The 17,172-nt window shown below is 43.1% G+C and overlaps 1 protein-coding gene across 1 annotated transcript; it reads left to right on the top strand.

The window, feature by feature from the left end:
• Positions 1-227: 227 nt before the first annotated feature.
• On the top strand, positions 228-16,617 carry SDAD1 (SDA1 domain containing 1). Its single transcript, XM_084262668.1, has 22 exons — positions 228-386; positions 560-664; positions 1,087-1,185; positions 1,342-1,452; positions 2,143-2,214; positions 2,295-2,395; positions 3,504-3,561; positions 4,401-4,475; positions 5,188-5,289; positions 6,324-6,393; positions 6,580-6,683; positions 7,370-7,427; positions 8,002-8,060; positions 8,352-8,428; positions 9,472-9,569; positions 9,953-10,029; positions 10,398-10,530; positions 11,661-11,755; positions 12,221-12,414; positions 12,912-12,996; positions 13,417-13,578; positions 15,890-16,617. Exons 1-22 carry the CDS (start codon positions 297-299, stop codon positions 15,938-15,940), a joined length of 2,076 nt encoding a protein of 691 aa, XP_084118794.1. The 5' UTR covers positions 228-296; the 3' UTR covers positions 15,941-16,617.
• The last annotated feature ends 555 nt before the right edge of the window (positions 16,618-17,172 follow it).

Here is a 17,172-nt window from a genome sequence, read left to right as displayed (position 1 = left end):
GAGCGGGAGCTGAGCTGACTAAATTTGCTTCGCCCGACTGCTGCCGCCTTCGCGACACAAAGAAGGGGTGCCAGCCAGGAGCCGCTTGCCCCGCGCGCCAGTAGGGGAACAGGCACAGCAGCTGCGCGGATGACCAGCTGCTCGCACAAGTTTGTCCCTTAGCGGCACCTGTCGGGGAGGCGGGTCAAGATGGCGGCGCCCAGCTGGGAGCTCACGTGTTCCGGCTGGGGGAGGCGGCCGTTCGGTGGGGTCGGAGCTGGTGTGCCGCGTGCGGCGGTACCGGGTCTGGCGGTACCATGTCGGGCCGCCAGGGAAACAAGTTGCCCAGCAACCTGCCCCAGCTCCAGAACCTCATCAAGCGGGACCCGACCTCCTACACGGAAGAGGTAGGGAGCCGAGCGGCCCGGGCTGGGCTCCCCGAGCAGCAGCGGGGGAGTGGGGTGCCCGGACGGGGCGGCAGCAGGGGGTCGCACCGGGTGGGGGGCGCTGAGGGAAGCTGGGCGGAGGAGGGGTGGGCGGATATTACCTGTGCCGCTGCTCAGCCCCTCTGTGTGCTCAGTTTCTGCAGCAGTACCACCACTACCAGTCCCATGTGGAGATTTTCACCTTCCAGCCGGACAAGCCCAGCAAGGAGCTGGCCGAGCTGGTGATGTTCCTGGCACAGGTAAGCTGCTGCCCTTCGAGGGGTGACTGGGGCCTTGAGCCCCTCGCCAACCACGGTGGCTTTGCCGTGAGCATAACACTTCTGGCAGGTGGTGTTTTGGCTGGTTTTGCTGTTGTGGGCCTGACAGGTGCTGTAAAACTTGCCATTGACCACGATGACCACAGCAGTGTTGTCCCTTTCTGGGAACACAAGTTTTCCTTGTAAGGGTTTGGTACAACTTTCCAAAAAGCTTTCTTAACAGCACCATACTTCTTACCTCTGAACATTGATAATAGCCTACTTTTCACAGTGTATGGTACACTATCATTATTTGAACAGTTGTATGCTTGTCGGTTGCTTACAATATCTCAGACCTTCCCAGGGCTCTGACTGTGGTGCCCCGCGGTTTTGAGTGGAGGTTTCAGCTGGCTCTGTCTACCCAGGTTGCCCACTGCTACCCAGAGCACATGGCCAACTTTCCCCAGCAACTGAAGGAGCTGCTCTCCTACCACCATACAGTCCTGGACGCAGAGCTGCGCATGGTAAGGCCCACACTATACAGGGTGTTGTGGGCAGACCACGTCCTGTGGTTAGAGTCACTTTTAACAGTTTGCTTTTGAATTTATAATACAATGGGAAGTGTGTGTGGGGGAGGTATTATGAGATTTTGTTTCTGAGTCCCTGTTTCTCTCTTACAGACCTTCTGTAAGGCTTTGATGTTGTTAAGAAACAAGAATCTAATAAATCCAACAAGTTTGCTGGAGCTCTTCTTTCAGCTGCTGCGGTGTCATGATAAGCTCCTCCGAAAAGTAAGTCGTGCTTACAAAAAGCAGTCTTGATTTCCAATGGGTTTTGACAAAGGTGCCAGAAACAATGCAGCACTGGAAAGCACCTTTTCTTTCCTTGGTAACAGAATAAAGTTTGAAATAGTCCTGCTTTTTCAGGAACTGATGGTGCCAGAGGCAAGGCTCGATCTATACATTCAGTCTTTACCACATTATTGCAGGCTCTGGGCCTGGCTTACGTTTGGAATTGAGTAGCTTGGAGGTGGCTGCAGATGAAAACCATAAACTCATGTCTTGTCAGAGCAGGCCTTGACATTTCTTTGTGAGAACTAGTGAGAGAAACAACCAAAACCTAACTGGCTGCTAGTTCAAGCCATATTGGAAGCTCTCTGCCATACAAGTGAAAATACTTGATTTTGGCCATGTCCCCGAATGAATCAGGGTGGGGTGGTTTTCAGCCCTACTTCATGCCTTTCATTTGCTTGCCTTGGTGTTTGTATCCTTTAAGTATGCTTTTGAGATAAAAGCTAAGCATGCATGAGACTTCACAGGATAAATTCTTGGTTTGTCCAACTGTCAACTTAAAAGGTACTCTCAGTGGTGGTGGGTTTGGTCGGTTGTTGTAGTACTTGGAGACTGGGGGAATAGTGACATCCTGGCATTGTTCTCTGTGTGACTTGTGTAGGTTACTCCCTGTGATCTCTCCATTTACAGACTTTGTATACTCACATTGTGTCGGACATCAAGAATGTCAATGCAAAACACAAAAACAATAAAGTGAACACAGTAAGTATTTTGGCTTTCAGATATACTGCCATTTAACCTCTTGACATTGTGACTTAGATGTTTCCCAACTTCTTCCTCAGACGCTGCAGAACTTCATGTACACTATGTTGAGAGACAGCAATCCCACGGCTGCGAAGATATCTCTGGATGTGATGATTGAGCTATACAGAAGGAATATTTGGTAGGTCTGGCAGGCTCCAGCCCATTCCATAGTTGTGGGGCAGCTGTCTTGCCATCTCTTGTGGTGTGTTGTGCAAAACATAATGCTGAGGTGAGGGACTATGACTTAAATATATTTACCATCATTGTGTTCCTGTGTGGCTGTATCCTGTGAAATGGACTTTAACTGGGAAGAAACACTGTCTTGCATGAAGTCTGAGTTACTTCGAATCTTTGATGCTTGTGACACTATAAGACAGCTCCTACATTTAGGTAGCAGCTGGGAAGATTGTTGCCTAGATAAGTATTGAAAGCAGTAAAAGCATGCTGAGTACTGTCAGTTGGTGTCTTGTACCTGGTATGCTGCTGAATTTGTGTTGTGTCACCAAATGGCAGAGCAGATGTCACCCAGCAGTAAATTGCATGGGAAGATAATAGTCTGTTCACTTTGCTTGCTTCTTGACGGTAAGAACATGTTACAGACTTAAGCTGTTAAGCTTGTAACTCCTTTGTTGTTTGTTCTTACACACAAGTGAACTGTACAGAGATAAAAATGCAGCTAGTAATACCACTGGCGAGCAGTGTTTTCTGCTTATGTAACTCCAAAGTAGAGTAGAACAGATTATGAACAGGGAGAGAAAACAGGGACTGCTGGGAAATAGTGTCGATGGAAAGTGAAGACTTACACAATTATAGTAAGTAGGTTTGTAAGTATGTGAGACTTGGTATAAATTCAATTACTGCAGCTTAGTTCTCATAAAACTATTTTAGAGCATAGTTTATCTAACTGTCCAGCTGATTTTCTAGTATGTTAGAATCCAGCACTGATTTTTTTTCCAGGCAGTTTGTTTTCTTATTTTACTGGAAATGGTTCTTTCTGCTCCTTCAGTCACAGGATGAACTAGATGGAACACAAGTGAATCTATTCAGATGAAGCTACTGCTGTATTAGAAGAATAAAAGAAAATGGCAGCAGTTGAACTCCTTTGTTTGCTAATAAGCTTGGAACGTTGAGAGAATTGATTCTAATGAAGCTTCCTGATTATTAACAGTCACATTCTATGAGACTTAATTTTCTGAGAATGCTTTGAGTTTGGCAATTTCAAAAGGAAATGCTTTGCTTTATTCCAGGAATGATGCCAAAACAGTAAATGTCATCACAACTGCCTGCTTTTCCAAAGTGACAAAGGTGAGAACAGAAACCACTTGTTACCAAAGCTACGTTTTACCTATGAATGTAACTTTTTATTTGGGTGCTGTAATTGCTAACAAGCTCCACTGATTGCTTGTCTTCTGCTTGTTTGATTTTCAAAACGCCTCTTGTGGATGGGAGGAGACAGCATTTGGTTCTGATGTACAGAGCAGTAGAACCAGAAGCTTGTCTTGGAACAAGTGCAGGGTAGTGCAAGGAGGGTACATCCCTGCCACATAATCAGAGCAGTAAGGTTTTAATTTCTTAGATGTGAAGAGAGCTGCTGTCCTGCTTGGGGCTTGAGCGAATCTTAAGTGTTCTACCATCTGTGTCAGTTCTGCAGTGCTGGAGGTTTTAAAAACTTGTATTATGGTCTGAGACAAGTTTTTCCACTATGAAGATCCAGAAGCTGTTCCATTCAGTAAAAGGTACCAGCCAAAACTAACAACCCCAGCAACAAACCCATAAAAGCTATTAAGTTTGGAATTCTGAGCACTGTCTCAGATTATCAGCTGTGCAGGAGTTCCTGAAAGTGTTGGTGTGGAACAATTAAGTTGAAATGGCTTAGCAGAATAATAGGAAGAGAATTTTGATCTTTAAACTTGCTCTAGGCACTGGGGAAGAAGCTCAGTTGCTTTTTGATTCTTTGTGTGACTCTGGTTTTTGAGGCAGCAAGATTGACTGTATCTGTAAAATGCTTGTGGCTTTCAGTCCGCAATTTGTTTTGCTTTCTGTTCATATCAATGCCTATAAAAAATTGGGAGAATCTTCAGCTAAACTGCTGTAGGGCTGTTGTCAGTTTGTCTTGTCCTACATAAATTTACTTGGCTTTTCAGGTACTAGTTGCTGGTTTGAAGTTCTTCCTTGGGAGAGATGAAGATGAGAAACAAGACAGTGACTCAGAATCTGACGTGAGTGTTGCGAACAAATCTTTCTCACGCTGTAATAGGTCTGTCATCATAGTGACCCTGGCTCAGCCAGTCTGCCTGCTTCTGTGTACTTTCCATCTTGCTTCCTCAGATGTTTCTGTGCTTCACAAAAGTTAAGGTTTTGACAGCTGGCTGCAGCTGATAGCAAGACCCTTACTGTCTGTCCAGTGCTAAGAGCTCCTTTGCTTCCCTTTCCTCTTTCAGAAGGAAGCAGTTCACTTAGGTCTAAGCAAGGGCTGGTCAATCAGGTTTGTAAGATAGATTGTTGGATGTGTAATGCAGAGTTTTGGGAGAGTTTTTCTCACCTGCTCTATTGGAAGCTGGTTTAATCTTTTAGCGCTCTGTTTTGTCCTCAGTTTTCCCTCTTGTGCCCCACTGGCTGTTTGTTTATAATTTAGTTACCTCGAACTAAGTCTAGAACCTCCTAATAGAGGATATTGTTACTGACTGACTGGTTAACCAGCTGTAAAAAGGACTGCTGATATCCTCTAAGTGGTGTTGATCTCTCACATGGAGCTGGGTGGCTAGTTTTATGGAGGCGATTTTAGATGCTAGTATTGCTGTATGATGAAATTTAGGAAGAGGGAGAGTTTTCAAATGTAGTACCTGAAAAGTATTGTTACTTTCTGTTTTTTAATTGGCACTTGAAACCTGATGTCACCTGAGTCTTGTTTTCCTTGCATTCTTTCTCAAGGATGATGCTCCCACGGCCAGAGATCTGATGATGCGGTATGCGACTAACAAGAAAACCACCAAGCGCAAGAAGAAACTGGAAAAAGCAATGAAGGTCCTCAAGGTGAGGAGAGCAGTGTCTGACTTGCCAGCATTGAGCTTAATCCTTCAAGCACTGTTGTTGTTCCTGCCATCTTAGTTACTTTTTGTCACCTCTTCTAGGTAAAGCTCAAGTGTTCTAGCATCTCTTGGCCAGGCATGTGCCACGTTTGCCTGGAAGAGAGCTGTTACAAAACAGACTCGGAGTCTAAATTGTCGATTAGTTTTGCTCTGGTGCCCTTTGTGTGGTCCCTAAAAAGCATATGGTGTCTTGATAAGGGACTTCTTATTGCAGCTCCTGTTGTCTCTTAAGTCAGGTGGCAGAAAACCCTCTGCAGTTGAAAAGAGCGATGATTTGTGTCATGGTTTCACCCCAACCGGGAGCTGAGCACCACACAGTTGCTCTCTCTAAGAGGGTGAGGGGGGGAATTGGGGTGGGATAGGGAAGGGAAAAGAAAACAAAAAAGCAAGCCTTGTGGGTTGGGATATGGAGAGTTTACTGGGACAGCAGAAAGAGAACAGTATACGAAACTGATGATACACAATGCAGTTTCTCACTGAACTCTACAACTCAGACTGTACAGTTCAGAGCCTTCCTGAAACTGGATTGTCCCTAAAACTGTGTGTCCTGGAGCTGTGCACTCCCCCCCACCGGCCCACCTTTATGCTGAGCATGATGTAATTGTTATGGAATACCCTCTTTGGCCAATTTGGGTCATCTGTTCTGGCTGTGTCCCAGCTTCCTGGATTCTGCCCCTGGCCCCGCTGCCTTGTTAGCAGGGCAGTATGAACAACTGAAAAGTCCTTGACTGCTTGGCAACAGCTAAAACCATCAGTGTGTTATCAGTGCTGCTCTGTCCTAACTCCCAAACACAGCACTGCACCAGCTGCTAGACAGAAAATCTACTATCCTAGCTGAAACCAGGACACCTTGTTAAAGTGCCTGTTTTGGAAGAGAAAAACGGTAAATAGCAGCTTCTGACAGCAACCTGAACCTGAAGCACTTGTAGCTTTTTCATGGAAAGAAAAAAAGTCGCTTTTACTCTTTTTGCCATGCAGAAGCAGAAGAAGAAAAACAAGCCAGAGGTGTTCAACTTCTCTGCTATTCACTTGATTCATGATCCCCAAGGTAAGTAGGCATGTGAGAAGAAAACCCATTGGGGTAAGTGCTCTGGCCACCTTAAATTTATTCTGTGCAAGAGCACTGGGACTTAAAAGCCCCAAAAAACCCTGACTGCCTTCTTTAACCTAATCCCAGCTGAGTTACGTGGTGTGCTCTTTAAGCCTAGCACAAATCTATTACTGCTTCTTTTAGACTTTGCAGAGAAACTGCTGAAGCAGCTGGAGAACTGTAAGGAACGATTTGAAGTGAAGATGATGCTCATGGACCTAATATCTAGGCTAGTTGGAATACATGAGGTACGTACTCTGATAATGTTATAACTGTATGATAGTAGCTGGCCTGGTTTGGCTGGTGACATGCTCTGGCTTCATGCCTCTGGAAAATGAGGTTTAACTTTTCTGTATGTTGGAAAGTGCAGAGCTATGGCCAGGGAGCTTCCAGTGGGCCTCATGGAATGGTGCAATGGCCTACATTTGCGTGGTGTTAAATGGGCTCTGCCAAAGCAGGCAGCTGAACTGTCTTTAATAAATAGAGGAGAAAATACTTTTTTTCAAGATCTAGTGCTCCTGGGAGGCTCTTCAAAGGAGTCCAACAATTACTTGTGCATTGTAAGTTACAGTCAAAGTGTGACAAAAATTACTGGAGTCTTTCTGTTTTGGGAGAGAAGATTGTGTCCCTAAAGGGGACAGGGCAAAGGGAAGCAGGACATTGTAGGATTGTGCAGCAGAGTACCCTGCCCAGAGTTCTGTGCAGACTAGCAGAAAGGATTCTCTGGATTTCACTTGATTTTGGGATTGAGCCTTATTTCCTTTGTACAAGTCCATGTATGTCAAGCTCATGACAGGAGAATTGTCATGCAGTGAAATCCAAGGCATTTGGAGACCAAGCTGTGTAGAAACAACTGTTTTACAGCATATCAGCCTATGAAGGTGAAATCAAGTTAACAGAAACTGATCTGCTACAATTTATTTCTTTCCTGCAGCTTTTTCTTTTTAATTTCTACCCCTTTGTTCAGAGATTCCTACAGCCCCATCAGAGAGGTACGTAACTACTAGCAGGTAACACTGCTGGTCCAACGTACCACGTGTACAGTCAGTTCTTAGGTGGTGCTCTAACTGAATAGGTAGCAGTAGCCTGGGGAGTGGTGCAGAGAGCGTGGATGAGGAGAGTTAAATGCCCTGACTGCCACCAGTGCAGAGTAGTTGGGACTGTTCTGGAAGCTGTGTGTGCTCAGTGCTCCCAACCTGAACATTTGCCGAATCCCCACAATAGAACAAAACAAATCTAGTTCCTGGCAAAGCATGGCAGGCTGAGCAAAGCATGACTGTCTCTTGCGGCTTTTACAGATGTTTCACTCTAATTCTAGAGCATTTATTTTCGTCTCAGCTGGATATTAGCAACCAATTATTAGGTGTGGTGCTGCTGGGATGGAGACGAGATGAATTCCTAGTGCTTGGTGGGAGAGGAGAGATGGTTGTCCCAAATAATGTCAAACTAAGGCTTTGAGCCTTAGCCTAAGTTGCTTGTAGAGTTAGCTCTTTTGGTGGATGTGTCTGTTGGCCAGACTAAGCTGCAGCAACATACTTTGGCATATTCTTCCCATTTCTCTTGCAGAAGTGACAAAGATTCTTCTGTTTGCGGCACAAGCTTCACATCAGCTGGTACCACCCGAGGTCAGTACTTCATGTCGTGGGTGATGTTAAAAATGGACAGCAGGCCAGCATGGAAATGGGACTGAGTGCATTTGTGGGATGGAGGAAAAGGGAATCTGGACAGATCTTTTGTCTTGAAAAGTTTATGATGATTTTGGTTCCTTCTGCAAGTTCCAGGGGATTTTGTGTAAAGGGAAAAAAGCCTATATAGGACTACAGTGAAAGTCAGAAAGGCTTTTTCTGTTAATAATGAAAATTATTACATACTCTAAGTATGCATTAAATTTGTGTAATCTCTTTCACTATTTTCAGATTATCCAATCAGTGTTAATGACCATTGCCAACAACTTTGTCACGGACAAGAATTCTGGGGAGGTCATGACCGTAGGGTGTGTACAGAATCTTACAAAAACTATAAATATCTTTCTGAATATTTCCTTTAAGCCACCTCCAACTTATTCTTGTCATTCATACTGTGCTTTCAAGAACCTGCTTGAATAAAAGCAAGGTAGGACAGTATCTCAGCAGAAACTTATTTTTGTTGGCAGTGTTAAATTCCCCAGGTTGATGGGGTTTTGTGCTTAGAGCTGTGCTGTAACTTTTCTGGATTTCGTGATGGTGCTTTTTTTCCTTTGTCATTTGGTCTTTTGGTTTTCTTCCTTGGGTATTGTTATTTCTACTTTGAGGACAGACCTCTTGTCTGTGAATTAATGTATATACTTAGTGAGTGGCTAACATCATAGTTTGGGACTCTGAACTTTGTTTTGTCAGTGAGATGTTGGAACTGACAACTAGTTGAAATGTTGCTGTCAGTGAAACTGTAATGTGCTTTCTTTGACCAGTCAGGAGAGGTATTTTTGAAAGCTCTGGTCTAAGGGGAGTAGAGACTGATTAGTAGGCGTAGGAAAGATTGAACTGTCCTTAAAGGTGGAACACTCAACAGGGGTGGACTATTGATCTGTAAACATGTTAATATTTTGTGAGCTATTCCTTTTTTTCTTGGCATGAAGTAAAGCATGCACCCTCAGCTTGTGCATGAAGCTGGTTTAAAAGTGAACTTGTGTGAACCCACAGACTTCTGTTATACTGCTCTTAACCAGCCTGTGGGTGGCTCCAGAAATGTTTCTTGATTTTATTTTCCCTTTTTGTTTTTCGGCCTGATGATTGACTGTTCTGTATGCCTGGACTCTGATTTCTCTTGGGGAGCCCTGAGGCCTCGCTGCAGAGTAGAGCGTGGGCCAAAAGAGGGAAGGTTTTGGAAAATTTTGGCATAGATTGCTCTTCTTGATATGTTCTCCTCTGTTATGATAAATGTTGTATAAATGCTGTATAAGGTTCTTCAAGTTCCAGATAATTCAGTGTATTACTGTGCCGGTGGGAGTGTTTCTCCCAAGTGTTACATGTGGAAAATAATTCACTTCTAATTTTTTAGAATCAATGCAATAAAAGAAATCACTGCGAGATGTCCATTAGCCATGACTGAAGATCTGCTCCAAGATCTCGTTCAGTACAAGACTCATAAAAATAAAAGTAAGTGTATTGCATGGATATGACTTGCAGCTCTTTTTTTTTCCTTCTGTATCGTTATTACAGCCTTTGTAATAGTGATGTCTTCATTGTTTTTTGTGTAGGCTCTTCAGTATGTCTATTGCATTATTCTGTATTTTGAGTATATTACATGTAGGAGACAAAACGGTCAAGTGTAGTTATGGAAGGGGAACTAACTGCCAAAACTGCTTGCTAGTAAAGATTTGGCCCTAAGGAAGAGCTAGATGCTGTACTGGAGAAGTCAGAGGGAGTTATAACTTCAGAAAGGCGTGGGCAGGCTCTAAATAGTGATTATCTGAGTGGGCTTTCAATTTCAGAGTTCTGATCTTGCATACTTATTCCTGTCTCTCTTTATTTCTGGGTAGATGTGATGATGTCTGCAAGAACTCTGATACACCTTTTCCGTTCTCTGAATCCAGAGATGCTGCAGAAGAAATTCAGGGTAAGGGTGGTTTTGTCTGCACTGCCTTCACTGTAAGCATAGGCTCATGTGCTCGAAAATGTTAGTAAGAACTGATCTCATAGCCTCTTGAGAACAAGGAGGAATCACGTGTGCCTGCTCCCTACGTGCATTTTGACATACAGTTGAAATTTATCAAATGTATTGACAGAAGGGTTGTGCTACAGAAGCTTGACTGTATGCCATGGGTTTGTTCAACTTTTTAGTAATTCAGGGTTTTTTTATGGTTTCATCAGGCAAAATTTCTCTCTTCCTCTGGTGCCCTCCTTCTCTCCTCCATTTTTCATGGATTTGTGGGCATTAAAATGGCACTTATAACTGCTTATAACACGTATTCTCTTGAATTACAGGGTAAGCCCACCGAGGCATCGGTGGAAGCCAGGATTCATGAGTATGGAGAGCTGGATGCCAAAGATTATATTCCAGGAGCAGAAGTACTGGATGTTGAGAGTCAAAAGGAAAAGGGAGGAACCCAAGAGGAAGGTTGGCCTTTTTTCTTTACCATTTGTATTTTGAGCATTACTGGCACTAAGATTTTATTTGGACCTAATACAAAAGATGGGGAGTGACATGAAAACTAAGCCAGAAGAGTTTGGCAAATGAAGCCTGAGGGTTTTGGAGATACTATAGTGGAGGTGTACTGGAGCAATATACTCCCAAAATGTCATGTTTCTTATGTATGTCAATGCAGCAATTAGTATAACAGTGTCTTGGCTTGGGTTTCTGAAGCTAGTAACTGTAGCACATTGGTGTGAACAGCAGTTAAGACCAGCAGTGTGTGTACCATAGCAAGCTCCTAGCTGTAAATCACATTGCTTCCCTCCTTGGTTTAGATGGGAGCGAGTGGGGAACACCATTACTGAACAGTGTAATAAAGTGTCTACAAACTGCTGTGTTTCTTCAGAGGCTGTCCCAAGTGCGCTTTGTTTTTTTATGACTTTGTATGACAGTTAAGATTTGTGAAGTGTAGCATTGTGGTATGGCTTCTTGTGATGCAGATTTGTTGCAGGTTGCTTTGGGTATGTTCTGTGGTTGGTTTGGTTTTGAGTGAATTGGGGTATGTAAATGTGTTCCCTGTAAAGTTCCAGGGTTTGTAAGCTCATAATTAAATATATTAAGGTGACTGCAGCTCACAGTAACGAGAACATACACCAGCTGTTTTAAACAGTCTGTTACAGGGTGTGCTGCTATATGCAGTTACCACTAGAAAAACTGGTGTTCATAGTGGAATGTGCATGTCATGCGTGTGTGCTAAGAAATCCAAGCTGAGGTTCTTTGCTCAGCTCTGAATTGGTTGCAAACCGATTTGGTAGCAGAACTTGCCAGTGGGAAGCATGGGAGCCTCTGGTCTGTTCAAGTGTGGATGTCTTTTAAAAATCATTAACAAATAGTGGTCAGATGTGTTAATATCTTCCATGTCTTGTGTAGTCTTAAGTCTAGGATGTGGAGACCCAACAGCTTGTTTGGTAAGCATGTTCCTGGGCATAAATGCAGTTAGCTGATAGGTAATCATAGGTGGTGAGAGCTTGTGATCCAATCTGAAATGATTTTGAACTCAGGTGCTTAAACCGAACCTGTATTAACAACACTGTTGTGCTTCTTACCCTGAGCAGATGGATGGGAAAGCGCTAGTTTGAGTGAGGAAGATAATGAAGATGGAGAATGGATTGATGTGCATCACTCATCAGATGAGGAGCAGCAACAAGTAGTGAGTTTTAAGGGTCTTTCTTCCTCAAATAAGTCTAGTTAACAGCAGACCAAGTTCTGATGCTATCTTCAAGTGACTGCTCATAACCAACTATACAGGGCAGCAAAGTACCTTCACGAGAATTGGTGAGGTTGAAGTACTATTCAGCACTTGTGCTGAAGCATGTGTGTTCCTGGTGTGTTGGGGAGAGACAGGGGAATTCTGTCACAGTGCTGAATTCCTTCAGTGTCGTGATATTTATCTAAGTGCTTTTATTCATGGTGAAATATGATGGAGTGGAAGTACTTCCCTCTCCTAATAACACATGTTGAATATAACATTATGAAGAATCCTAACAGCTGGTTATAGCATTTCCCAACAGTATTGCCCCTTCGTTGTTATTTGGGAGGCAAGGGACGTGGATTAGAGCACAGATGTGGTTTGCAAAGCTCTGGATGACTCTTCTTTTCCATTTTTTTCAAAAAGGCAGAAAAGGTGAAAAACATGCCTGTAGAGGAACGAAAAGCCAAAGCTGCAGCGGTCAGTACAAGCAGGCTGCTAACCCAAGAAGACTTCCACAAAATACGCCTGGCACAGCTCTCCAAAGAAGTTAATTCTGCACCTGGCAAAGCTGCCAAGAGGAAAATGATAGAAATAGATGATGAAGAGGAAGAGGGCAGGTAGGATATGAAATACCGATGAGCGCTCTCTCTTCTTTAGAACCTGTTGGTACAGCTTGTAGTTGCAGAAGGGTACAGAGCTGTGCTATTGGTTAGTATCCACTGGTGACAGGTGGCAAAGAGCCATAGAGCCTAGAAGGGCTCCTGACCTGGGGAATTTATTTATGCCTGGGACAAAAGACATGAGGGCCAGCAGGAGCTACAAGACTGTTTTGCTTGCTCAGAACAATAGGCATGTATTTGCATGGTTGTATGTCCAGACTTAAACAACTGTGGTTCAAGCAGAACTTGAAGAACAGTAATGGGAAACTTCTGTAGGCTTCTCGCCAGTGTAAGGCTTAGCCTGAGACAAAGAAGAGGTGGTTGTGGGGAAGTCTATAGGAAGACAAGGGTGCAATAGATGGGTGAGGGACAAAGAAAGGGCTACAAGGGCAACTTGTTTTTCTTGCTTGGTGAAGCTTTGTGTGTGGCTTTCTGTTGTCTTTTTGTATGTATAGGGGAGAGCTGCTTTCACTCAGAGATATCGAACATCTGCATAAGAAGCCTAAATCGGACAAGGAGACCAGATTGGCAACTGCAATGGTGAGGAACTTGGCTAATTACTGTCATCTAGTTCTAGATTAGGGCCTGTGTTTTTGTCTCCTTCAGGAGCAGGAGGAGGTGGGGTTGAATCTGTAAGATGGGTGCCCAGCTGCCATCTGCATTTTGAAAAATGTTTGGTGTAGTTTTCTGCTATTGGATCTGGGCTGTAAGAGATGAACAGCCTCTTGCTGGTCATGGGTGGCAATGGAAGTACAAACACAGACACATCCAGTTTTTACTGTGACTTAAGAAATACATCCAGCATGGAAGAAAGCATGTAAATGTGCATGGAAAGTCAACCTGACTCTGGATGTGTCATTACTGCCACATAACCGATTGCCTTAGCAGCTGATGTTAACTTGTAGGGAAAAGAAAATGGGAATGTGACCACCTGTTACTATGTTGCACTATCTATTCTAGGCTGGAAAAACAGACAGAAAAGAATTTGTGAAAAAGAAAACAAGAATTAACCCATTTGCCAGCTCTTCCAACAAAGAAAAGAAAAAGAACAAGAACTTTATGATGATGAGATACAGTCACAGTGTCCGGACAAAAAATAAGCGTTCTTTCAGGGAAAAACAGGTAATGCTTAATGTTGAGAACAGGTGGGGCAGTCTGAACAGTAAATTTACAGTGTGGTTACAGTGGGGTTCAAGTGCTGACTGTCATGTGCCTAAAGTGGTTGCTGTTTAATTTGATGGTTTAATTTCTGGAAAGGACTGTGGGTTGGGTGGCTTCCCTTGAATCCTACCCAGAGGGTCCTGTCAAAGATCTGCACAGGTGAAGCATGTTTCTGTCTGCTTCTCTTTAACATGCACTGAAGGCCAACCCCTGTTGAAAAGTCATGTGTAGGTTATGGAGGCAATGATTAAGTGATTTGTTTTCCTTTAGATAAAGTAAAGCAGGTCACCTGAGAACTCTGACTATAATCCTGAAACAGAAGAAATGTTTCCCTGATATGGAGGACATGCTTTTAGTGTGTTTCTTTACTCCCCATGTTCTTTCTTTGACCTTTCTCCTGTCACTATGGGCTCATCTGTCCTACTCTTGAGGTCATCTAATAGCTCATCACAAATGTACTTAAAGCATATGCGTAAATACTATTTGTTACCTATTTTAAACTGTTAAAAAATATAATAGCAGAGTAGTTGAACAATGCTGCTCTCTGTGGTGAAGCCTATGGCTGCTGCTTCCTCAGCTATAAGCTTGGCCACAGCCCTTCTGAAAGGGCATACAAGCTACACATGGGTATTTGGCAGTCCAGTTACTGTGGGTTCCTGCAGGCAGCTGAAGGGATGGATAACTAAGAGGCAAGGCAGAAACTTCAGGGAATGACTTTGTTCCTGTAGGTATTGGGCAGGGAGCCCATGTAGACCCTCCCCCCCGCCAGGTGTCTGGGGTTAGATGAGCTGGCCAGAATGGAGTGTGGACAGGCAGCCTGCATGCTCCTTTGGTGCACTTAGCTGTGGGTGGGGTGAGGCCTGAACTGTGGCAGCTCTTGCCAAAGAATTGGTGGAGTATTGTATTGCCTTGCCCTGCTGTGTTTCACCTTGACAGGGTAAGTAGGTGCTAACAACAAAAATCTGCCTTAAAATCCTTTTATCTAGCCTGGCAGATGGCCAGTCTAGGGGTTTACTGGGTGTTATAAAATTGATCTCCTTTAAATATGTTCCAAGGAAAACTTCTGGAATAATCAAATTATGCAGGGGTCTTGTTTCGGTGTGGTGTTAATTTTTTGCTTGCTTGCTAGGTTTGGTCTTCTGCTGGAGTGCGTTCAGATGTTTCTTTTGTAAATCCTCCTTTTAGTCATTTCCAGGACTGTATCATTAGGACAATGTATGTTTATCTGCAATTTCTTGCCTTAAGAGCAGCAAGACTGAAGCTGTTTATAGACTCTATAAGAGAACATGTCTTAAGTGTTTCTGTTGAACAGGAAGATTTGGGCTAATATAGTCTGTAGTAATTTTTTGCTATAAATGTTATAGAAAATAATATCGTAAACATACAGCAAATATAACAAGATTATTTTTCTGCCTCATCCTAAATAAGACATAACATTAACCCAGCTCAAAACACAAAAAACATTGCAAAACAACAATCCAGGCACTTGTAGGAGACTGCTCTTTACAGTGATTCTGATACCTTGGCTCCCTGTTTCTAAAAAGCCACCTTGAATGGTTTCAGCCCTTACAATTAATGTTTGAGTTTGAATTGTAGCAGCTGAAGAAAGATTTTTTTTTTTCATACTTTTCACAAAAATTAGGCCACAGCATCAGTTCTGTTGATCACGATTTGGAAATACTTGTTAAAAGTGAGCTGAAGCTGTAGGATACTGTATTCTGCTATCCTTTTGGGGGGGGAATAAGATCAACTGTTCTCTGTAGTCCAGACCTAAATCTCCTTGCCAGCAAAACCATTTCTGAAATAAACAAATGAGTCTCTTCAGAGTGGTAAGGCACTTGTAAAAATTTTAGCATACCTCCTTCCCTCCTTGCCTTCCCCTGTAAAACAGGCTTTTGTAATACTCTTTCAAAAAATAAAATTTAATTCTACTTATCTCTCAGCTGGACCAAAGGTTTTTTTCTTTATCTCTTCTAGTTGAGTCAGTGGAAGAACAGTTTAATAAAAAACCTAATTAAAATAACACAATTTTAATCTTTTTCATTATATAGGATCTGTTAATGATGTACTGAAATCTTTTTTAAGCCAAACTTTCTTTAACTGTATTGTTAAGTTGCACTAATGACCATTGTGTTTCTGTCACTGTAGCTGCTAGCGTTTACCAGGTACTGCTCCAAATTTTAGCTGATAAGGTTGAAGATATTGGAGAAGGCTGTTTGTGTCATAGTGTTGTTCTCTTTACCTGAATATTCTGCTTTTGTTTCGTATTTAGCTGGCTCTGCGAGATGCACTTCTGAAAAAGAGAAAACGGCTGCTGAAGTAACAAACCAGTAAAGGAGGACTTCATCACCCTTGAAGAAATGGCCCTAGAATTGCTGATTTCCACCGATCATCACCCCAAAGGAAAAAGACTGAGATGCTTTATGGATTTATTTCTATTCTGCACATAATTACAAATGGAACACTTCAAAGCTGTTGGATAGTGCATCTCTAGGACAGACCAAGGAGGCTTTAATCCTTACAGGATTCGGATTGTTTGCAGAGCATACTAGGGAAGAAGGTGACTCATTGAATATAATTTACTTAGAGCTGGTTTTGTATATGTAAGTATTAAAGCATACAACTATATAGTAAAAATATTTTACTTGAAGCAGTTGGAAGGAGAAAGAATACTCCATCTTGATCCGTAAAGCGTGTGCATATAATTTCTGTGCCTGTCTTACAGATGTGATTTTTCCAGACTAGATGTTCTAAGCTGCTTTTTACCAGCTTAATAATAAAACTGGAACTTCCCTGTACTACAAGAATTAAGTGAACAGTTAGGGAGAACAGCAGCTTGATTATGATGGATGAAGAATTAAATTAGTTTTTGAGACAGTTTTCATGTTGCCATTTCAATAGGTAGTATCACGTGCAGGAAAACTAAGGAATGTTATTTTCCTCTATGAGGGCAGCGTGTGGCGGGACTTGCTGGTGTCTGTTTAAAGGATACATGTGAATAACACAGATCTGTGGATTCTTTACTTCAGAAGTTGAACTCCTGCTTCACTTTTGAATTCTGCTGGGTCCTTTAATAGGTTTTCTGTACCTTACATGGCCACCTGTTTTAATGGTCACTCAAGGTAGTTAGTTATATCTCTCTATCTAATTCCATTTGAGATGGGTTACGATGGGAAGAAAGGGGTGCTACACCCACAGTACGCTGGAAAAACAGTCGGTGATTTTTTTTTCCTTTCTTCTAGGGATAAGTGGGTTTGTATTTATATCTCAGACTTCACTGGGTATAGGTATGTGTATGGTGAATAGCTAATTGTATTAATTGTGCCTTAAGAAAAAGGGTTCTTCTAAACTCTTTAAACCCCCGGTACATCCGTTCATCTGAACCCGTGGCTTCTCCCCCTTTTCCCTACCCAAAGGGCGGGTACAGCGCCATGGGACCGGCAACGGCGCGGGCGTTCTGGTTGTGGGGGCTGCTGGTGTTTCTGCCCCTCTCCGTCCGTCATGTGCTACCTTTATGCTGCCAGGGGGGCGTGGGCCGGCCGGGCGGGGCTGGGG

This window comes from Gallinula chloropus (assembly GCF_964237585.1).
Source record: "Gallinula chloropus genome assembly, chromosome: 4".
Lineage (NCBI taxonomy): Eukaryota > Metazoa > Chordata > Aves > Gruiformes > Rallidae > Gallinula > Gallinula chloropus.
The sequence above is the reverse complement of the archived record's forward strand: the minus strand, read 5'-3'. Positions and strand labels throughout refer to the sequence as shown.